Here is a 23,510-nt window from a genome sequence, read left to right on the forward strand (position 1 = left end):
ATTGGACAGATCATCTAAGCAAAAGATCAACAAGGAAATAAAGATTTTAAATGACACACTGGACCAAATGGACTTCACAGATATATTCAGAACATTCCATCCCAAAGCAACAGAATACAAGTTCTTCTCTAGTGCCCATGGAACATTCTCCAGAATAGACCACATCCTGGGTCACAAATCAGGTCTCAACTGGTACCAAAAGACTGGGATCATTCCCTGCATATTTTCAGACCACAATGCTTTGAAACTAGAACTCAAACACAAGAGGAAAGTCAGAAAGAACTCAAATACATGGAGGCTAAAGACCATCCTACTAAAGAATGAATGGGTCAACCAGGAAATTAAAGAAGAATTTAAAAAATTCTTGGAAACAAATGAAAATGAAAACACAACTGTTCTGAATCTCTGGGATGCAGCAAAGGCAGTCCTAAGAGGAAAGTATATAGCAATACAAGCCTTTCTCAAGAAACAAAAAGGTCTCAAATACACAACCTAACCCTACACCTAAAGGAGCTGGAGAAAAAGCAGCAAATAAAGCCTAAACCCAGTAGGAGAAAAGAAATAATAAAGATCAGAGCAGAAATCAATGAACTAGAAACCAAAAGAACAGTAGAACAGATCAACAAAACTAGGAGCTGGTTCTTCGAAAGAATTAACAGATTGTTAAACCCCTGGCCAGACTTATCAAAAAGAAAAGGGAAATGACCCAAATCCACAAAATCATGAATGAAAGAGGAGAGATCACAACCAACACCAAAGAAATACAAACAATTAAAGAACAGACTATGAGCAACTCTATGCCAGCAAATTAGATAATCTGGAAGAAATGGATGCATTCCTAGAGATGTATCAACTCCTAAAACTGTACCAGGAAGAATAGAAAACCTGAACAGACCTATAACCACTAAGGAAATTGAAGCAGTCATCAAAAATCTCCCAACAAAAAAGAGCCCAGGGCGAGATGGCTTCCCAGGGAATTCTACCAAACATTTAAAGAAGAATTAGTACCTATCCTTCAGAAACTGTTCCAAAAAATAGAAATGGAAGGAAAACTTCCAAACTCTTTTTATGAGGCCACCATTCCATTGATCCCAAAACCAGACAAAGACCCCATCAAAAAGGAGAATTACAGACGAATATCCTTGATGAACATGGGTGCAAAAATTCTCACCCAAATAACAGCCAATAGGATCCAACAGTACATTAAAAGGATTATTCATCATGAACAAGTGGGATTTATCCCTGGGCTGCAAGGTTGGTTCAACATCTGAAAATCAGTCAATGTGATACAATACATTAATAAAAGAAAGAACAAGAATCATATGATCCTCTCAATAGATGCAGAAAAAGCATTTGACAAAGTACAGCATCCTTTCTTGATCAAAACTCTTCAGAGTATAGGGATAGAGGGTACATATCTCAATATCATAAAAGCCATCTATGAAAAACCTACAGCGAATATCATTCTCAATGGGGAAAGGCTGAGAGCTTTCCCCCTAAGGTCAGGAACATGGCAGGGATGTCCACTCTCACCACTGCTATTCAACATAGTATTGGAAGTCCTAGCCACAGCAATCAGACAACAAAAAGAAATCAAAGGCATCCAAATCGGCAAAGAAGTCAAACTCTCACTCTTTGCAGATGATATGATACTTTATGTGGAAAATCCAAAAGACTCAACCCCCAAACTGCTAGAACTCATCCAGGAATTCAGTAAAGTAGCAGGATATAAAATCAATGCACAGAAATCAGTGGCATTCCTATACACCAACAACAAGACAGAAGAAAGAAAAATTAAGGAGTCGATCCCATTTACAATGGCACCCAAAACCATAACATACCTAGGAATAAATCTAACCAAAGAGGCAAAGAATTTGTACTCAGAAAACTATAAAAGACTCATGAAAGAAATTGAAGAAGACACAAAGAAATGGAAAAATGTTCCATGGTCATGGGTTGGAAGAACAAATATTGTGAAGAGGTCAATTCTACCTAGAGCAATCTACACATTCAGTGCAATCCCCATCAAAATACCATCCACTTATTTCAAAGAAATGGAAGAAATAATCCTAAAATTTGTACAGAATCAGAAAAGACCCCAAATAGCTACGGGAATGTTGAAAAAGAAAAGCAAAGCTGGCAGCATCACAATTCCGGACTTTCAGCTCTATTACAAAGCTGTCATCATCAAGACAGTATGGTACTGGCACAAACACAGACACATAGATCAATGGAACAGAATAGAGAGCCCAGAAATGGACCCTCAACTCTATGGTCAACTAATCTTTGACAAAGCAGGAAAGAATGTCCAATGGCAAAAAGACAGTCTTTTCAACAAATGGTGTTGGGAAAATTGGACAGCCACATGCAGAAGAATGAAATGGTTGAAAGACCTCAATGTGAGACAGGCTGTCCATCAAAATCCTAAAGGAGAACACAGGCAGCAACCTCTTTGACCTCAACCGCAACAACTTCTTCCTAGAAACATTGTCAAAGGCAAGGGAATTAAGGGCAAAAATGAACTATTGGGGCTTCATCAAGATAAAAAGCTTTTGCACAGCAAAAGAAACATTCAACAAAACCAAAAGACAACCAACAGAATGGGAGAAGATATTTGCAAATGACATACCAGATAAAAGGCTAGTATCCAAAATTTATAAAGAACTTCTTAGACTCAACACCCAAAGAACAAATGATCCAATCAAGAAATGGGCAGAAGACATGGACAGACATTTTTCCAGAGAAGACATCCAAATGGCCAACAGACACATGAAAAAGTGCTCCACATCGCTCGGCATCAGGGAAATCCAAATCAAAACCTCAATGAGATACCACCTCACACCAGTCAGAATGGCTCAAATTAACAAGTCAGGAAACGACAGATGTTGGCGGGGATGCAGAGAAAGGGGAACCCTCTTACACTGTTGGTGGGAATGCAAGCTGGTGCAACCTCTCTGGAAAACAGCATGGAGGTTCTTCAAAAAGTTGAAAATAGAGCTACCCTACAATCCAGCAGTTGCACTTCTGGGTATTTACCCCAAAGATACAAATGTAGTGATCCGAAGGGGTACATGCACCCCAATGTTTATAGCAGCAATGTCCACAATAGCCAAACTGTAGAAAGAGCCAAGATTTCCATCAACAGATGAATGGATCAAGAGGTGGTATATATATACAATGGAATATTATGCAGCCATCAAAAGGAATGAGATCTTACCTTTTGCAACGACGTGGATGGAACTGGAGAGTGTTATGCTGAGTGAAATAAGTCAATCAAAGAAAGACATGTATCATACGACCTCCCTGATATGAGGAATTCTTAATCTCAGGAAACAAACTGAGGGTTGCTGGAGTGGTGGGGGGTGGGAGAGATGGGGCGGCTGGGTGACAGACATTGGGGAGGGTATGTGCTATGGTGAGCACTGTGAATTTTGCAAGACTGTTGAATCACAGACCTGGACCTCTGAAACAAATAATACATTATATTTAAAAAAAAAGAAGAAGAAGAAGATAGCAGGAGGGGAAGAATCAAGGGGGGGTAATTGGAGGGGGAGATGAACTATGAGAGACGATGGACTCTGAAAAACAAACTGAGGGTTCTAGAGGGGAGGGTGGTGGGAGGACGTGTTAGCCTGGTGATGGGTATTATAGGGCACCTTCTGCATGGAGCACTGGGTGTTATACGCAAATAATGAATCATGGAACACTACATCAAAAACTAAAAAAAAAAGTTAAATTAAAAAATAAAAATAGGAAAAAAAAAGAACAGTACAGGTAATAAAACTGAAGAGAATATGTTCTAAGTGTGATTTTGCAGAGATAGGGAAGAAATTGAAACCCACTGTGCTAAATGAAACAAGTGGGTTAGTAATATTTTGTAGTTATCCTCCTGATAATCTTAATTTGGAAATCAAATAGCTATCTTCATGTTTATAGACACATTAAAGATCCCTAAAAGATACATACCAACATTTAATAGTGGTTGTCTAGGGTGATGGGATTACAGGTGGTTTTCCAACCACGTGCTTTAGATTTTTTTTCTACATCATCTATTTTTATAATTTCTGTAGTACATATTTATAATTTTATGTTATGTTTTACTTTATAATCACTTAAAACTCCTCTCCCTACATGGAAAAATTAGAAATTTTACCTTCATTCAGAAAAAAAATTTTGGGAAAATATGGATGTTCTGAATTTAGGATATTTAAGGGCAGCTCTCAAGCTGGACTTGGTTGTGAGAGAAAAAAGGCAACAATAGCTAACATCAGTTGAGACTTACTATGGGCTTAGCATTTTTGTATGATATCTCTTTCAATTCTCACACCCACCTTGTGAAGTGCTGCTATTATTAAAATATCCATTGAGCAGGTCAAGGAGGAGAGGCTCTAAGAAGTTAGGCAGTATATTCAAAGTCACACAACTGGCAAATGGCTGGGACTGGAACACATGTACACCAGGTTCCAGAAGCATACTCTTAATCCACACAATGCTGTGTTGCCCCTTGTTTCAGAAAACATTGACCATGTTCTTGATGGACAAGCCCAAGGGTCACCAACATAATGAGAAGGAGGAAAGCAACGAGGGGGCTAAAAGGCAGCTTCTTTCTTTAAAACACAAGAGTAGTTCACTGAGGCCTCTCTGGAGCAATTCCAAAGGCATGATTAGAGCAATCCAGGTGCTGCATGCACATTAGTGTCAGGAGGAAGGGAATGAGAAAGCAAAATGGGTTGCACCCAGCAGGACTTAACTGAGAACCTAGCTCAATTGCACTCAGCCAAGCAAATACCATTTCCAATGAATACATGGCAGACAACCTTGTTAATGACAAGAAGTACCACTCTACACCAGCTATTGAGCTTAGCATCACATAATAAATAAGAACTTCTCCTTCTATAGTGCTCGCACGGGGAAAGTGTGAGTCAACAACATGGGAGATTAAAATACTAGGCACAAGATTAATGCTGAGCCCTCTGCAGCAAAATCAACAAATACTGCCATCCCCAGAGCACTGCTTCTGAGTTCCCAGTGCAAGAGAACCACATGCAGGAGAAGGCCAAACATTCCATAAATGCAGAGCTTTGTCTAAAGACTCTATTCGCCAATCCTGAGGGGAGAAGCCAGCAGACTGGCTGGCTTCCTTTCCTGGGTTGCTTGATGATCTCATTTGCTTTTAACAAGCGTGTTGCTGAAGAGCACAGATTCTGGCGCCAGGTGCCCTGTGTGTGCAACCGTCTCCTCTCACTTTCTAGCAGTGTGATCTTGGGTGAGATATTTAACCTCCCTGTCTGTCAGGTTTCTCAATCATAAAGTAGGGGTAGCCATAGTACCTACCTCTTAGGGTTATTGGGGTGGTTAAATGAGTTAATTATGTACCTGGTAAATAGTAAGTGCTCATAATTGTCAGTTATTATCTATCATAGTTCCCCAATGTGAAATTAAGAACAAATCTAAAAAGATTTATAAAAGATCATCAATTTGAGCCTAGCCACCTGAAATGTATTGTCCATTCAACATTGCAGCTGGCTCCTTTGGAGTTTGAAGATCAGTACTAATACAACCACCATCTTCTCTCAGCTTGAAGAGAATGTCTCCATTACCATGTACATAGTTTTAAAATTGGGGAAAGAAGACAGCCTATTAGAGACATTACCCCCCACCACCACCTCCAGCTCAAACTGAATTATGTTAGGCCTTGGTAAGGCCATAGCTGTGTGATACAAGGAGGAAAGATGGAAGCCACACCTGTAGAGCTATTTACCCACCTTTCTCACCACAAAGTTTATATTGTGCAGAACCAATTTGGAGCTATCACTTTGCTCCTCTGGACCAGCAACTCCCTGGGATGATGAATTCAAACGGTATGCCTCTAGGCTCTGTTTCTTGAGAAAATGCTTTTTCTGGTTCTGCACTTTCTTTAGGTCACTTTTTATGCTGGTTTCTTCATCCCATGTCAAGGTGGCATTTGCTAAAAGCAAGACAGTATCTGGGTCTTCTGGTTGGGTGATGTAAGATGGGGGGCTTTTATCTATGAGAATTTTCTAAGATTAAAGAGACAAAATTAACTGGGCAGACATTATCCATTTGCAAGAACCACCCCAATATATCTTCTAATGACCCAAAATCATAATCTTGGCAATTTTACTTAGGACATTCAGGGAAGATATTCTGAAGATATTCCCCTAGGAGAAGCTGCAGCAGAAATAGTCTACTAGCTCCTGCTATCTAGGACAGATGCCTCCTTAACCACAAGGTCTATGTGGGTCACCCACATTGGAGAATGCTAGTCTCAGCTACATTTCTTCCTCATGCCTAAGGTAATAAGCTTTTGCCAGTCTTTGGTTAGTGGGCTTCATTGCTTGGCACTAATGCTTATGAAACCAAAGTCACATGCTCAGCCTCTACTGTGTCTTCGTCCTAAGACCCCACTCAGCTCAGTTCAACAAAACATTTGCCAAGTGTCTACCCTCTACCATTCTGGGGTAAACAGCAGAAATGCAACCATGAATAAGGCATGATTCCTATCCTTAAAGAGTTGGGAACATACACAGACATTTCAGGGAAATGTGATAAGAACAAAACACTGCAACTTCCAGAGAAGGGAACTTGGCTCCCCATCCTGAGGGCCATGTATTGGTGCCTGAGCTGAGTCTATAAAGGTGCTGTATAGGCAAAGATGAGGGGTGGAAGAGGATATTTGCATTAGCAAAGGCAAGGAAGCATGCAACACCATGGTTTATTGGGGTGGGGGCATGAAACAAGCAATTCAGGATTACCACAGCGCTCAAGATAGGGAAGGTATAGGAAATCAGGTGGAGACATAACTAAGGACCTGCTGATGGAAGGCTCCGTCTCAGTCCCGGAGGGAACAAGGACTCAAGGATTTCAAGCAGGTGAATATCAGTGGTCAGACCAATATTTTAACAGCTCTCTGGGGGCTGAGTGTGATAGGGATTTGAGGAGAGCAACAATGGAAAAGGAAGATTGGTTCATAAGTCACTGGGATGACTCAGATGAGAGATGATAAGGCCTTGAATGAAGGAGATGGCAGTAGGGACAGACCAAAAGTTGAGGAGTCAAGAATAGCATTGTTCCTCTAGCCTAAGATATCTGATATAATATAAACAATTAATGTGATGGTGTTCATGCTTGTGGTTTGTTCAAAAAGTGATGAGTCAACAGTGCCACCTTCCAACCCAATCTTACAAACAGCGTCTCTTAAAATTGAAGAAATACAGTGAGCAGAAGATGACCCAACAGGGTTCTTGATTGGTTGAATGTGGATAGTAAGGGAGAAGTGGGATACAGGCATCTCAGATGCCTAAGATGACTTCCAGTTGCTGGCCTGAGTGAATAAAATCATTCCGTTAATTCACACACGTCTGGAACACCATCTTCCTTTTCCTTCCCTTGCCTGAACTTCAAAACCACTTTATGTACAAGTCATATATCCTTACTGCATACATCAATTCCGGGGATACCTGGTCTTACACTAGACTGAAGGTTCTTGAGTGTAAAGACTCTCTCTTCCTCTTATTTGCATTTCCCACAATACCTTATATATAGGAAGCACACAGTATATCTCTGATGAATGACTGACTGAATGAATAAAGCAACTGAGCGCGTAAATGTGGTGCCCCACTACCCTCTTCATCACTACCATCACCTCGCCCATCATAGGACAAACCAAGTAGGTAAAGGGGAGGAGGATGGTTCAGTGCAAATTCAACCCCACTCCTGGAACAACTTAAGATTTATAGTTTGGAAAAAGAGTAGAGGTCAGGAACATCATCTCCATGTAGGTAGATTCTATTTCATTTTTACTAAAAGGACAGACAACCTTATAAAGCTCTGCTTGTACCCTCCTTGATGCACATTTATTGATCCAACTCTGAATTCAGGGCCTTCTCCCAATGTTCTTCAAACCAGTGACCCAGCCCTCCAATGGGTTTACACAGCTTCCCCATATCTGAGAATTTTTCCACCCAAAAATGAGATCTCTCTTCCCTACTCACCCAGCATTAGTTATACCTTCATTCTTCTCAGAGAGACATTGGCTTCAGCCATTGCTTTGACAGAGAAAGGCAAGATTGCAATTGAAAACTTCATTACATTAAACATGGCAATCACACTAAATGCCTGAAGAACAAAAGAGAGGTATAGGGTTTAGGATGAGATATTGCCTTGGCTCTGAACCATTATATCCATGGGAATTATATTTGCTGAGATGAGAAATGATGGCACAGTTGGAATTCTTACAGGGACTTTTTTTTTTTTTCATTTCATGGTTCACAAATCATGGGCTGGTAAATTAGGGATAGCAATATCTTAATCTCTTTTGCTTTGGGTTTTCATCAAAATGGTGGGAGATTTATCCCCTTTTCTTTGTCAGTCCAGAGAGGATAATGTTCAAGGAAGGCCTCTAATTGAATGTGTTTGGAAGTCTCCACCCACATCCTTACATGGCCTAGACCATTCACTCAAAACCCCATGGGTTTTCCTAAATTATCCCCTTCTCCCGGTTGCTTCAGAGGTCTCTGACACTTCAGATCTAGAGTATCCTTTTCCAAACCATATTTAGCCCCAGGATGAAGACAGAAGTTTCCTGGAGGGACCAGTTGGCCCATGCTGGCTGGTGGAGAGTGACTTCTGGCTCTCCTGCCCCCGGGGTCTAGCCTCCACGCCCTGCCTCACCACATGCCTGAGACAAATTTGAAAGCCTCTGTTCAACTGCCATTCCCAAAAATCACCTCCCCTCCTTACTGGGGCCTTTCTTACTGAACCCTGCCTGGTAGGTGGTTAACATCATACAGCCTCAATGAAGATAAGTTTCCTTGCTCCATCGGTGCCCCAGGGACGCATGATTTCATCTCTCACATTTCATCTTCTCATCTGTCCGACTTGTAATTAGCAGTTTCTCCCTAACCACCCATTTAAGAAATTAATAACACAATTTCCATCAACAAATCCAGAGTGATCCTTCCTGCTGTTGAATGGGCTCCCTGGACAGAGCCCTGGGCTTCAACTAACCCTCATTAGTTCTGTAAGGGGACAATGAAGAATGCTGCTTTCATTACATCTGATCTCAAATCCATCCCCAAAGAGAACTCAGCTCCCCCAGGTCCCCAAGCACTATCTTGGCTCAGAAAACCCAGGCCTTGGTTGACAGAGCACTCAGGCTTCCTGATGTGAGCCAGCACCTGGGGCTGACCTCCTACTGAAGTGGCCCTGACAGAGAAGCCAAGGGATTCTGAATTTGAAAAATATGTGCCTTGCATTCAGGGGAATTTGTTCTTGGTCTACATTTCTTCTAAATCATCGTTTTAGAAAATATTAACCATGTGCACTCAATTCGGTTTTAAATTTTCTTGGTGTGTTTCTGGGGAAAGAATTTTTGTTGTCATTTGGGATCACAGAACACAGTCACAATAATAGAGAAGCATTCTGTTGAAGCTTTGGTATGTCATTGCCATTCATTCTGGCTTTGGGTTCATGGCTGAATTCAAGCCCCCAGAGTGTGTGAGTAAACTGCGTGTGAAGAACCCAAGAAAATAAAAAGCACATTACAAAGAAACACAGGGAAGTAACAGGACTGACAGCCCCACAACAGATGCCGCCCCCACCCCAGCAAGAGCATCCTGCCTTCTCACACATGCCCCTTCCCCTCAAGATCCGTGATTTTTGGTGCAATTATTGCTCTTCCAGCGCACTTGCTTATTTCGTTCTCTCTCTCTCCCTTTTTTTTTTCTTGCTTTTATTGACTTTCCTCCATTCACTTACCCTTCAGACACTGGGTTTAATATCTCAGCTATTTGTTTATTTCAGCCAGGGGTTGTTTCTGATCCAGCCCAGAGTTTCTTTACCTTTGAGTGCACAGGCCCCCTTATAAAAAAAAAAACCCGAGCATCTCACATTCATTCTAATTCTCCCTCTGAGGCTTTCAGCCCAAAATCTCCTGGCCTGGGTGAGCATCAGGCTTATAAGAACAACAGACACTTACACAGCGTTTACAACATACCAGGCACTGTTCCACGTGCCTTACATAAAAGAACTCCTTCCGTCTTCACAACCACAGGGACTATTATAACCCCATTTATAGATAATAAAACCAAGCAAGAGAGGTTCAATGAATTACCCTCCATCATAGTAAAGTACCAGAGTTGGGATTTTAAAAAGGGGTGTTCTGACCCTAGCAACTCCCAGTACCTAAGACTCCTCCCACCCAGAGAACTCCCACAAACTTTCCTTCTTGTAAAGCGTATGAATAATTGTGACTAAAACAGCCAAGTGGTCATCTGATTTCAGTTTTGTTTTACAAATTTCAAACTGTGTTCCAACATTAAACACTACTCCTGCACTGACACAGACTGGATAAGAGTCACTGTTAGGCTCTCCTGGGCTCCTTGTCAGCCCAAGCACTTGTTTTTAAAAGTCAAGATAGAATTCTGGCCTTTCTGTGATTGGGTATTCTGGTGCCAAACCTGGGCCTTTGCAAGCAGGGAGAAGCTTCCCACCTGGCACTTGCCAGTGTTGGAGTGTGAAAAGGCCAGTTCTAGAGATGGTTCTTACCACAGGGGCAGTGAGCCTGCGTCGCAGGAGGATGTGGCAGGTGAACGTCAATACAATGGCTATTGTAGATGCAATGGGGGCCAGGGCTGAGTTTCCACTTTGGACAAATCCAGCTTTTTCCAGTAATTTCCTTTCCCTCTTCCTCGTATCTGTAAATAGAAAATAGTCCGTGATGGATTTATTTTTGCAGCACTAAGAAATGTATTTACCCTTATCTTATCCTCCTGCAAAAGAGTGTTAAGGATTCCTGTTGTGAAGTTTAAATGAAAGGAAGCACAGAATGTCCTGGGCACAAACTGGGAGCTCAGTGCATGCCAGCTGCCATACTGGATGGTTTTTGAGGTCTCTTCCAAACCTGATTCTCTGTGTCAGGAGTCATACACTTGGATGCCTACAGAAGCTGGCCAAGTAATGAAAATGAAGGGAGTGAGCAGAGAGTAAGACCAGAGGGAGGGTGTGGAGTATAGCAAAATGGGGACCACATGCCTCAGTGAAAGGGGCCTCCACCTCTCAGTGCAGGGCAGCTCAGTGTCACCAAACTTTCAACTGTTCCGAAGTCTGGGATCTGGAATTTTGTGGGACATCTTTCTACTTGTAAATGTTGGAAACTAATTGAAAAAAGTTTTTAAACTGTAAAACCAAACAAAACACATGTGACAAACCTGAAGACTGCCAGATTGGGACTCCTGTCTTTTGTCCCAGGTACAGCTACCAAAGCCCAAGAGCATTTATCCCTTTCATAAGTCCAGATGGGGTCCGTGCCTTTGCACTGTTCAAAAGTTAAATTCAAGCCTCCTTCTCCTGGTGTTTAAAGTTCTTCACTCCAATTCCAGCCTCTTCTGAAAGAACCCTTTCACACTGGCAACATGGGGCCAGCACTTACTGAGTGCTCTACTGAGCACTGCACAAGGCTCTCATTTGATCACTCTCATCACTGTGTGACAAGGGAGGGGCTATCATTATGCTCTCTGGCAGGACAGGAAAGTCATCACAGGTTAAGTAACTTGCGTTTTAAGTGTTCATGGCAGAGTTGGAACCCAGTTCTACAGCAGTCCAAAGCTCTGCTTTCCACATGCCCTTTGCCTCTAAGATACCACCCACCTCCTTGTCCCCAAGCACACTCTCACATACCCACCTCTAGACCTTTGTTCCTGCTGGGGGTCTTCCCCAGCTCTGTCAGTGTCTGAATCCTTGTTATCCTTCAAGGCCTTTCTAAAATGCCACTTCTGCCATGACGCTCTTTCTGATCTCTCCAATGTGATGTGCTCACCCCCTCACCCTCCTGGAACTTCTCTTCATTTCCTTTGTGGCGTTTTCCCCACTTCAACCTACAGTTATTTCATGTGTTCACTCATTCAACAAATTGTAACCTGATGTCTACTGTTGGCCGGGTGCTGTGCTTGGTGTTGGACAGTATAGGAATAAACAGAGTCTCAGTTCTCTTTCCACTGGGGAGATAGACAATAAAAAAATATACAAATTCTATCATTACAAATTTGTTGGATGATATGAAAGAAATGAACAGGGTGAAATGATTAAAATGAACTGGTATAGAATGGACCTGCTTAGAACTATAGTCAGGAAGGCCTCTTTGAGTCAGCAACATTGAGAAGAGTCACAAAGTTACCATGAACATCTAGCACAAGAGCATTTCAGGCAGAGGGAAGAGCAACTGCGAAGATCCTGAGGCATGAATGAGCATGGATGTTGTTCTAAAAAAAGACAGAAGGTTCCATTGCCCAAGTGAGTTATCAAGGGTTAAGACAAGATGTGATGAGATCAGAGAAGTCTTCAAGGGTCAGATCATGTTGGATAATAGGCCATATAAAGGAATTTGGATTTAAATATTTTATTTATTTATTTATTTGAGAGAGAGAGAGAACAAGCAGGCAGAGGGGCAGAGGGAGAGGGAGAAACAGATTCACTGCTGATCAGGGAGCCTGATGCAGGGTTCAATCCTGGGGACTTTGGGATCATGACCTGAGCCGAAGGCAGACACTTAACTGACTGAGCTACACAGGCACCCCAGGAATTTGGATTTAAATCAAAAGTCCTAAATCGGAATAATCTAAGTGTGATAAGAAGCCACTAAAGATTTTTCAGCAGGGAAGGACAGGATCTGATTGACATTTTTAATAGGTCACAGTGGTTTCTGAGTACATAATGGATTTTATGTACAGGAAGGAAGAAAGCAAGTGTTGCATCTGGATGTTCTTTCCATAGTCAAGAAGGAAGAGAATATTGGCTTGCACTAGGGTGGCAACAGAATGAAGAGAAGCAGATTCCAGAGGTATTCTAGAGGTAGAGCCAACAAACTTATAGCTATTGTTGAGCTTAGTTAACTCATTGTCCCTTCATCTTAGAAGCAGGGATCTTTCTCTAATCATTTTACACAGCTCCATGACCTGGCACATAGTAGGAAGTTGATAAATATGTATTGAGTTAAACTGACTCAAATTAAATTGAACCAAGTCAAATGGAATCAAGTTTAACCAAATCATTGAACTAAAGCAAGTTCAATGTGTGAGGAGGTATTTCTGGGTCTTCAAGGAAGATTCCAAAGGGTTGCCAGTGTCCCAACCTGCAGCACTTTCTTTGGCAAGCTCAGAAGCAAGTTTTCTAAAGCCACTTCCTAAAACACAGATACACAGCTTCAGGCCCAATTACATGCTGATCTAAAAGTGTAATTGTAGATCCAGAGAGTCAATTGTAACAGTGGTTCGGATCATTAACCGGCCAACCACCTGAGTCTATGTCAGCAATTATGTAAATGTTCCTGCAATTAGATTTGCATTTATATTTTATTGTAATGGTTTTAATATCATTTTTTTAAAGCTATATATGTGTCCTCATATCTGTGTAAGGAATGTCAAAGCAGGGGTCATGCAATCATGATGAGGTTGCTGCAGGCAAGGAGATATATATGTTAAGTGTGAGTGTGTGACTGTGTATGTGTAGACATCTTCTAAGTCAAGGAAATAGCTTGAGATAGCTCTTCTTCTTCTCATAATGTTTTCATGGATTATTTTTGCAAAAGGTAACCGGCAGTACCAGCATCCACATGCCTTCATAAAGTCTAAGCCATATGTCGCTCACCTGCTAAGCATTTGGGTTCACCAGAACAGATGCCTGGGTCTATTAAAATCTCTGTAATCCTTGAAAAACCTGAAAAGCAGTTCAGGGGTCCCCACAACTCCCTTTCTGGAATGCCTGGCCCCAGGAACCTTAAGAACCCCTTAGAAGAGCTCATTCTACAGGGTAAGTTGTTCTTCAAGCACTTGCACATCCTACCTTGAATGGTACTGGTAAGAGATTTCTCCCAGGCATACATTTTAATCAGCTTGATGCAGGTCAGAAACTCATTCATTGTCTGAACTCGCTTGTCTGTCACCGAAATTGCTGATCTTCGGAAAGATGAATTGAGCTTAGCCATAAACATCTGAAATCAAGGTACAAACAGTGTTCAGAGAGAATTGCTGAGTTGCAGTTGACCTAAAAATCCAGGGATCAGAGTATAAGTGCCAGGAAAAATTCTAAGGGAAACTGGACTGAAATTCTCAGCCATCCTTCCCTTAAATTGTGGCAGCCAATGTGGAACAGGGGACACCACTGGGGATCAGGCAGGTGATACAAATACGTGAGTTGCTAGGATGCAAAGAGAATGTTGGGGACTTTGACAAACTGAAAAAGCATGCCTCCCTCCCCCAGGGCATTCAAATTCAAGTTCTTAAAAAAAAAAAAATACACTGTGCCAACAAAAGAAAGCACATTTGGGAGCACAAAGTGGGAGCACAGTCTTCAGTTCCCTGCCCTGGAAATGAAACCTTCTATCCAACTCAGTGAGAACATGTGTGCAAAATGCAAGCATACAGCAGTTACAATTGCAAAGACCTGCCATTACCTGGATGGGGATGAATATGATGTAAACAGATATCCCAATGAGAGCTGTGGGCCCCAGAATGAAAAAGGCATACACTGCACAAACAGCCATTAGGATAGGGATGGTGGCTGGCAAGGGACAAAACAAGGCAGCTTCAAACAAGGAATAACTATCACTTGATAGTATATTGAGCACCTGGAAAGAAAGCACATGGATTCAGGCTTTGGAAGCACCACCCAAACATCTCCTCAACTGAGGAGAGGAGAGAAAAAACTGCCTTAAGGGGGAGGGGTATTTGTCAAGGGACCAACATGATGAATTTTGTGGCTCTCATGCTGATCTGATTTTGGAGAGGCCAGTATTTTAAGACTGAGAATCCCAATGAAGAAAGACATAAAGAGTAATTAATATTATCATCTAAGAGCATGCTGGAGAGATGGCTAGCTTTTTTTACCATCTACCTTTTATCTATCTCTCCTTCTTCCTGCTTTATTCAGAGCAGCAACATGCCCAGCTAAAAAACTACATTTTTAGCCTCCTTTGTGGAAGGAGTATGGCCATGTGACTGTGTCAAGGTCAATGAGATAGATATAAGCCAAAAATATCAAATGGGAGTTTGGAAATGCATTCTTAAAGGGAGCCAACTCAACTTAGAGAACATATACCTTTATTCTTCTCTCCTTCCTTTTACCAGCTATCTGAAACATGACTGACATGGCTGGACCTCCAGCATCCATCCCAGCATCCTCCTTTTGGGAGCCAAGCACTAGGATAGTGACAAAGAAAGGTGGGAAGATCCAGAAGTCCCCATAACAGCCCTGAATAGCTCTCTTCCAGACTCCTTTTGCAAAAAGTGGAATAAATTCATCTTGCTTAATCTACTGTTATTTTGGATTTTCTTGTTCTATGCAGCCAAGTTCATCTTAACTGATACAGGATGCTTTGGACATAATGAAAGAGCAACTGTAAGAAAGAAGCAAGTCTTCTCCCTTACCTCACTGGACTTTCCTTGACTAGGGAAATTTTATTGTGTAAATGGTGAGGATTTTATTGCTAAGGTTCAAGGGCTTAAGAAAATATAAATTCAGTCAGTTAAGAGAATGTTGGGTGGCTCAGTTGGTTAAGCATCCCACTCTTGTTTTGGGTTCAGGTCATGATCTCAGGGTCGTGAGATCAAGTCCCATGTTGGGCTCTGCACTGGTTGTAGAGCCTGCTTGAGATTCTCTCTCTCTCCCTCTGCCCCTCTTCCCAACCATCTCTCTTTCTCCCTCTCTAAAGAAAGAAAAGAAAAGAAAAAAGACAGAGAAAATATAAATTCTGAAGTCCAGTAGGCATAGTCTTTATTATGGCTTTAGCACCCCAAACTCTACACAATCAGAGTTATTGGATCAATTCCTCACTCATTTTTTATTTTTTATTTTTTTAATTTTTTTATTGTTATGTTAATCACCATACATTACATTATTAGTTTTTGATGTAGTGTTCCATGATTCATTGTTTGTGCATAACACCCAGTGCTCCACGCAGAATGTGCCCTCTTTAATACCCATCACCAGGCTAACCCATCCCCCTGCCCCCCTCCCCTCTAGAACCCTCAGTTTGTTTCTCAGAGTCCATCAACTCTCATGGTTCGTCTCCCTCTCTGATTTCCCCCCTTCATTCTTCCCCTCCTGCTATCTTCTTTTTTTTTTTCTTAACATATATTGCATTATTTGTTTCAGAGGTACAGGTCTGTGATTCAACAGTCTTGCACAATTCACAGCGCTCATCATAGCACATACCCTCCCCAATGTCTATCACCCAGCCACCCAATCCCTCCCACCTCCCCACTCCAGCAACCCTCAGTTTGTTTCCTGAGATTAAGAATTCTTCATATCAGTGAGGTCATATGATACATGTCTTTCTCTGATTGACTTATTTCACTCAGCATAACACCCTCCAGTTCCATCCATGTCATTGCAAATGGCAAGATCTCATTCCTTTTGGTGGCTGCATAATATTCCATTGTATATATATACCACCTCTTCTTTAGCCATTCATCTGTCGATGGACATCTTGGCTCTTTCCACAGTTTGGCTATTGTGGACATTGCTGCTATAAACATCAGGGTGCATGTACCCCATTTGGATCCCTACATTTGTATCTTTGGGGTAAATACCCAGTAGTGCAATTGCCCTCACTCATTTTTTAAATGCCTGTGGTATATTCCATACTGCCTCAATGTCCCTTTTGACAATCAAAGGGATTGAATGAGGTCACCCCCAAGCCCTGTCTCAGCTGGAACAGGAAAACATTTCCAAATTCTTCAGCTTGAATGGAGCCCTCTTTTCACTGAATTGCTCTGATGTTTTGAGTCTCCATCACCTCATTTAGCAGGGAGATGGGCTATAATGGGCAGGTCATTGGACAAATAAAAGGAAGGCATATGCACCAACCAGGAAGCACATCTCAATCATATTCTGAAAACTCAGGATTTAATTTTCTAAGATTAAACTCTGGACCAGCTTACCTCACCAACAGAGATGTGTGTCAGCGTCTTGAAGGACACCAGGTTTTCAAAAACCAGGGTGGAGACAGCCACCTTCAACCGGATTGCTGTGCGGTAATTTATGGCCCAGGCAAGAGCCCAAAAGAGCACTTTGGTAAACTCAGTAGCAAAAAGTGCTATGCACAGGCCAATGCCAACCCAGACATTCCTAGAAATGCTCTCGGTCTGTTGGAGGATTTGGTGAATGAGAACCGTCTGTAAAACAGCACAATGGAGAGATGAGAGGGCCACTGGGGTTGAGGTTGGTATAGGAAGCCTCAAATAATGCCGGCAAGCTGACTTTATGAGGCAAACTTTTTAATTAATTTCAGTGGCGGCTGCTGTGCTTGACAAGGATTAGCTTTATGAAAATTTGCCCCCAAGGAGCTCAAAGATAATGACAATGTACTAAACCCACCAGCTCGTAGAGAAAGTAACTAATGACATTCTTTGTCAGTCTGGGGACCTGTTTGACAAGGCAGGAGAAGGGCCACCGCCACTCACCGGCCCTATGGCTGCCATGATAATGCACAGGATGTTGGCCACAATATCCATCAAAACACGTGTCCTCTGGAATTTCCAGACCACTCGGCCCAGAGAGGCTTTCTCAGGACCCACACTTTCTACCTCTTCATCCCAAAGGATTCGAAATCTGTGATGAAAGAACAGGAAGAAGGAAGGAAAGGGACTTACATTTCCACTTGCTGTTTGAAGCTACTTCGATGGACAAACCTCCCAAGGGTGCTCAGCACAACCCTCATCTCTGGCAGTGGTGGCTCCACACAAGCAGTACTGATTCTCTTTTCTTCTTTTCCAGGGCAGATGGGATATGGGAGGGACAGGAGGGCAAAGCCTTGGCACAAGCACAGCTGGTACCTGGCACTTGGGTACTTTCCAGGCTTTCATTTCCTAGTCCTACTGCCCATCTCTGGCACAATACCAGTTCTGATAAAAAAGATGGAGGCAATAGAGAAATGACAAGAGTAATCTTCCCCAAGGTGAGGAGGAGTTTGTCCATTTCAAAGATCTGAAAGAAGGCCAGTGTGACAGGAGTGTGATGAAGGAGGAGAAGGGCTGACATGACACTGGGAGGAGAGGCAAAACCAAATCCTGTGGGACCTCATAGTCCTCAGAAAGGAGTTTAGATTTATTTTCTCAAGCAAAGGAAGCCATTGCAGGTTTTTAAGCTGAAGTGATAAGATCATTTTACAAATCTAAAAGAATGTTCAGGTTGCTGTGAGAATAGTGGGTTATAGGAGGAACAAAGGCAAAAGCAGAGGGACCACAGCAGGAGACTGTTGACATCCAGGGGAGAAGTGGCAATGATTTGACACTGGATTTAAGGGAAGTACAGTTCAGGAAGAATGGACAGGGATGTACTGATGAAGTAGACATGAAAGAAAAGGGAAGGAGGATCAAGAACCCCAATTTTCTGGCTCAACCAAATGTGTGAATGGAGTTTGTCAAGAAGAGAATAGCATCATCAGGTTGGGGCCCAGGATCAAGAAAGTAGCTTCAGATATAAGATGCTTGTGAGTCATCCAAGTCCAGCCGTCCAGTTGGATGCAGGGCATATGAATTCAGAGTCTAGAAGAGAGGCATGGACTGAAGTTGCATGTTATTAAAAGGTTGTGTTTGGTGTTGAGTCTTTGCAGTGGATAAGCTCACCTAGGAATAGGCATAGCATGGAAGAGAAGAGGATCCAAGTTGATGTTGGGTAGATAGAAGGAAACATTAAAAATAGAAAGAGAAGTTCGGACCAGAGAAGTAGAAAGAAAAGCAATACTCCACAGGCACTGGTCCAGCCCCTTCTCTCTGATCTCACTGGCAACTTTCTCTGAACTGTAGATTTGGGAAATTACCATTGAATGAGATATCTGCAGCATATGGGTGAGGGGAAGCACAGTTGTAGAAACAATTGCAAGACCATGATTAAAACTCCCAGTCGTTTAAGCACATACTTCAGGCTATGCCTTGCACTTTACCCCACGGTGGCCAAAGATAAAAGACTCCCAAAAGAAACAAGTGCAGAAAAGGCTTAGAGAAGTTCCCCATTGTTTAAGACATTATGATTCATCACAACCTCAAAGGTCAAAGCAGCTGGTAGAAAGAATGAAGTTAATATCTTTATCCTTATGCTGACATGGAGAAGTCTTTATAAATGCTTACTGAAAATAGCAAAATTGTTAACCATTCTATAGTATGATTCACTTTGTTTAAAGAAAAAAAAATATGACATGTAAGTGGGAGAAAGAAGAGTTACTGATCTGCAGAAGATGGTACCACAGGATATGCTTAATTAGAGTAGAAAAAATTCTAGACATATCAACACCCACATTTAACAATGCTGACCTCTGCGGAGCAGAGCAAGAGTACAGTAGAGATGCTCCCATGGCTTAAATGTCTTACGCTTTAACATTCTAGAATGAATATGAATTATGTTGAACCAATAAATTTACATTTTCTGCAAGTCAAAATTTTCAAATATTGGCAGTTTCATTTGGTTCAACCTAAATGTATTTTGCAATGTAAAAACCCAATGATGATTTTTAAAGTAAAACAAACATGATGCCTGGAGCTGCACCAACCAGCACAGTGCAAAGTGAAATTCTGGCCACCTTCATCCTGATATAGAGCTCCTACAAACCAGTGACCGCCCAGCCAGCATGCTCCTGAGCCTCAAGCTGTAGCTCACAAGCAGTCCTTTTTCCACACCAACTCTCCCCAGTCCTCACCTCCCCAGAGACTGGGCCAGCAATTTCAGTCAGCCCAACCCACATTTCAGAGAACAGCCACCAACGAGGGCCCCCAAGAACCTGGAGGTGTCCATTTCCACACCCGGGAAAGGGGAGCACTCAAAGGGCTCATGGGCCCCTGCATAGGGTGGGCTCCTCTCCTGAGGTGACCCAAGGGAATCTTGGTACCTTTTGGCATTGGTGTCCGATGAGTCATATGGTGACAGCGGGGGCAGGGTATCCACAGTGAGTGTGTGCTTGTAGCCCCTAACCATCACTGGTGTAAGCCAGGAAAATGTAGCAAAAGAGAGCAGTCCCGCATCATCCACAGGGTTGGGTGCCAGCCTAAGACAAATGAGACACTCTGTCTTCCAGGGCATAGTGGTCATTGCCCTGAATCCCTGACTTGAGTTCTTGACTGTAGTAATAACCACAGCCACACTTCGAAGCTGTGAGGCCCACCTGTTAGCCCTTTGAGCAATGGTGTGTGCTGGGACCAGCTCATATCAGCTTGTGAGAACTGATTGTAAAATTTTCAGGAGTTTTGCAAGTTAGTTGCTAAACATGACCAGTATTAAAAATTACATAATTTTAAATAAATTATCTTAAGGACAAAGGTAATAAGCACTTGAAAGTCATCACTTCCTAATTATTTTACTAGATTTTGCTAGTATCTATGGTCTTTAGATTATGTAAATCTGTTGCATCTATATGGTAGAAATACCATATAACAGGGTGCTACTGTGCATCTCTTGCCAACAGCATTTGGTGAAATCACACTGACTTGAAATCGGCCATGGTAGGCCATCAGAGCTGATAAATGCTACAAACCATGGAATTATTTTAGTGAGCCAGTGTTCAAGCCTCATGACCATCCCATGGGAAAGAGAGCACCTGACCCATTTGTCAGGAGGAAATGAAGACCCAGAAGCTGATTATCAGAGGAGTGAGGTGCATGTCTTGTGCTCTCAGAAGGATGAGGAAGGTGCAGAGCAGGACATGCCACCATGTGGGGGGCAGGGACCGGTGGGGAGGCTACCTAAGCAGGCACATACTGGTGGCAAACTCGTGGTTCTGCAGATCAGGAGGATGGAATGAATTAAAATATTTAAAGTGTTCTGGCTACATAAATATTAGCTAGCAGATAAAAAAAAAAGAAGATGGAGGAGGGGGAAGGGAGAGGAGAAAGAAGAAATGGAGAGGAGCAGGAGGAAAAAGAGGAGGAGGAGAATGAGTAAACAGTTGAAGAGAAGGAGGAGAAGAAAAGAAAGAAGAGGAAGAGGAAATGAAGGAGGAAAAGACCTTGGTTTTGCCCTTGAGAAATTAATCATCTAAGACAGAATAAAGTCAGAGACATGGAGTAATATCTACTGATAACTAAGTCATTAGTATATTCTGGACCCTGTAAGAGCTTTATATTTGTAGCAGATGCTGCCAGGATGCCCTGGGTCACAGACTCTTGGCTCAAGCTGACAGCATCCCAACTCGAATGAGAGCTATGCTTCTTCTCACCACCTGTTTTGGTGCCTTCTCAGGAGCATAAGTGCAGCACCGAATTGCAGGGTGCTGATGCCTCCAGGAGAAAATCTTAACAAATGGAGTATAGGAGCCCCTGGATAAATGCACCCCCCATCCTTTGGGTGGAAAATTTTACACTTTCTCAGGAGGAACTTGTAGAATCCAGTCCCCATTCCTACAGCAGTGACACTGATGACACCATGTTGTCTTTTCCTGACTCACTTCCCCTAAATCCTCCCTCCTGCTTCCTCTTCCTGGGATCACCTCCTAAATGAGCTAACTGCACCCAAGTTCTCAACTCACACTCTGCTTTTGGAGAACTCAAGCTAAGAGAAAATTAACAATGTACTATGTACCTGGCACATGGCAAAATTTTCTAAAAGATGGCTTTTATGATAAAGTCATACTTACCTCATAGAATTATTACAACAAATCAGAGGAATGTACAGAAGGGTAGTATAATGACACCATTTCATAGACAAGAACATCATGGCACAGAGAAGTTAAAGTACTTGGCCAAAATCTTACAGTTGATCAGTGGGAGAACAATGATTCAAACCCACTGCTTGCTGACTCCAGGGTCCCATCATTCTCTTAAGCACTACACCACATTGCCTCTCCACAAAGCAATTATAAACTTAACCAAAGTTTTACTTTGGTTACTACCAAAGTAGTTAGCGCTTTCCTGCCTGGGGCTAATTATGGTAGCCTATTCCCTCACCTTTCAAACTTCACCTCTCCCCTCAGAGAGCTCAAGGTGCATCTTCAGTCCAGAGATTCTAGAAGAGATCAATGTTGTATCACCTCACTATAGAGATGCCACTTGGCCTTCTGCTGTTCAGAAGACACAGGACCCTTTCCATGTAGAAAAGGCAGCATTTTATAATAGTATAACTAATATAATAATAATATCATATCATATCATGTTATAGTTAAGCATGTGAGCTTGAAAGTCAAGCTGTATGTGTTCCTATCCTACAGTTCAAAATTGACCTAATTCCCTCTCCCCATATGTATAACAACCTCTTGGAATGTGAGCTTGCAGCTGCTTCCATCAGTAGATCGAGTCTATTTCTCCACACCTTGAATCTGAGCTGATTTGTGACTTAATTTGGTCAATAGAATGCTGTGAAAGAAATTGTGTGCCAGTTCTGAGCCTGAGTCTCAAGAAACCCTACATTCTTCATCTCATCCTTTTGGCAGTCTACTCTAATACTAAGTGATCAAGCCCAGGATACCCTGATGGGGATTGATAGCCCATGTGGCCCACTTATCCCCATTGCCCCAGTCAACAGCTACCTTGCTGACCAGCAGATTTATAAGTAAACCACTCAAGACCAGATGAAGCACCCAAATGAGCCCAGCCCAAGTTGCTGACCCAACCATAAAATTGCATGCTAACTAAATGGCAATTGTTTTAGGCTTCTAAGTATTAACAGTTAGGAAGTTTGTGTGTTACAGAGAAAAAGCTAACTGATGAAATTTGGGCAAATTACTTAACTTCTCTGTGCCTCACTTTTCCATCGGATAAAGATAATAATACCTCCATGGTGGTTGTGTTATACAAAAACAATGAATCATGGATCACTACATCAAAAACTAATGATGTATGGTCACTAACATAACATAATAAAATTAAATTAAATTTTTAAAAAAGAGTAAATGAGACCATATTTGTGAAGACCTTGGACAGATTCTGACACAATGAAAGCTCTCCTTAAGCATTGGCTATTGTTTCCCTCTCACCAAAGGATAATAGGAGTAAAGAAGTGGTTAATAAATGGATGGATGGATGGATGGATGGATGGATGGAAGGAAGACAAAAAGACAAGCATATAGAGCAGCAGCATGGGGAGCAGGGCCAGTGCCTACTCTCCTGATGGTCTAGAAACTAATTCTGGAGGTTCTACCCTGGCCCTCCCTCCAATCCTCCTCCTGGCTTACCTTGCATAGGGTCTCACTGGGATCATGGTCTTTAGGCTGGGGTCATATCTTTCTATAAAGGATCTCCGATGGCCTCGTTGATCCAGATCTGAGATAAGGTAGGGGATTTCACCCACCATCCTGATGGCAGCCTGGAGCCCTGGGCTCTTGGCCTAGGGACAATTTCACTCTGGAGCAGAAAGATGAGGAAGGTCACTGAGAAATGAGGACACTCTGGAATGGGATCAGGCAGTCCCTACTCCACCCATACTTTACCCAGATCAGCTTCCTTGCTCCAATCCCTTAGACAGTTTCACCAATTAGCTTTCTACATTTATGGGTCGGGTAGGGGATGGGG

The 23,510-nt window shown here is 42.3% G+C and overlaps 1 protein-coding gene across 2 annotated transcripts in view; it reads right to left on the reverse strand.

Moving 5' to 3' along the window:
- ABCC12 (ATP binding cassette subfamily C member 12) overlaps positions 1-23,292 on the reverse strand; it is a 77,735-nt gene extending 54,443 nt beyond the window's left edge. For both annotated transcript variants that reach the window (XM_088027109.1, XM_088027110.1), the window contains exons 1-9: positions 23,174-23,292; positions 19,901-20,056; positions 17,481-17,628; positions 16,959-17,192; positions 14,471-14,644; positions 13,861-14,008; positions 10,570-10,718; positions 8,032-8,139; positions 5,766-6,041 (exon numbers count right to left, since the gene is read on the reverse strand). In XM_088027109.1, the coding sequence (XP_087883235.1) occupies positions 5,766-6,041; positions 8,032-8,139; positions 10,570-10,718; positions 13,861-14,008; positions 14,471-14,644; positions 16,959-17,192; positions 17,481-17,628; positions 19,901-20,056; positions 23,174-23,292 (1,512 nt within the window). The remainder of the gene's footprint in view (positions 1-5,765; positions 6,042-8,031; positions 8,140-10,569; positions 10,719-13,860; positions 14,009-14,470; positions 14,645-16,958; positions 17,193-17,480; positions 17,629-19,900; positions 20,057-23,173) is intronic.
- Between the last annotated feature and the right edge of the window lie 218 nt (positions 23,293-23,510).

This window comes from Eumetopias jubatus, unplaced genomic scaffold (assembly GCF_037043125.1).
Source record: "Eumetopias jubatus isolate StellerSeaLion01/CBP00866 unplaced genomic scaffold, mEumJub1_p1.0 scaffold_10, whole genome shotgun sequence".
Classification (NCBI taxonomy): domain Eukaryota; kingdom Metazoa; phylum Chordata; class Mammalia; order Carnivora; family Otariidae; genus Eumetopias; species Eumetopias jubatus.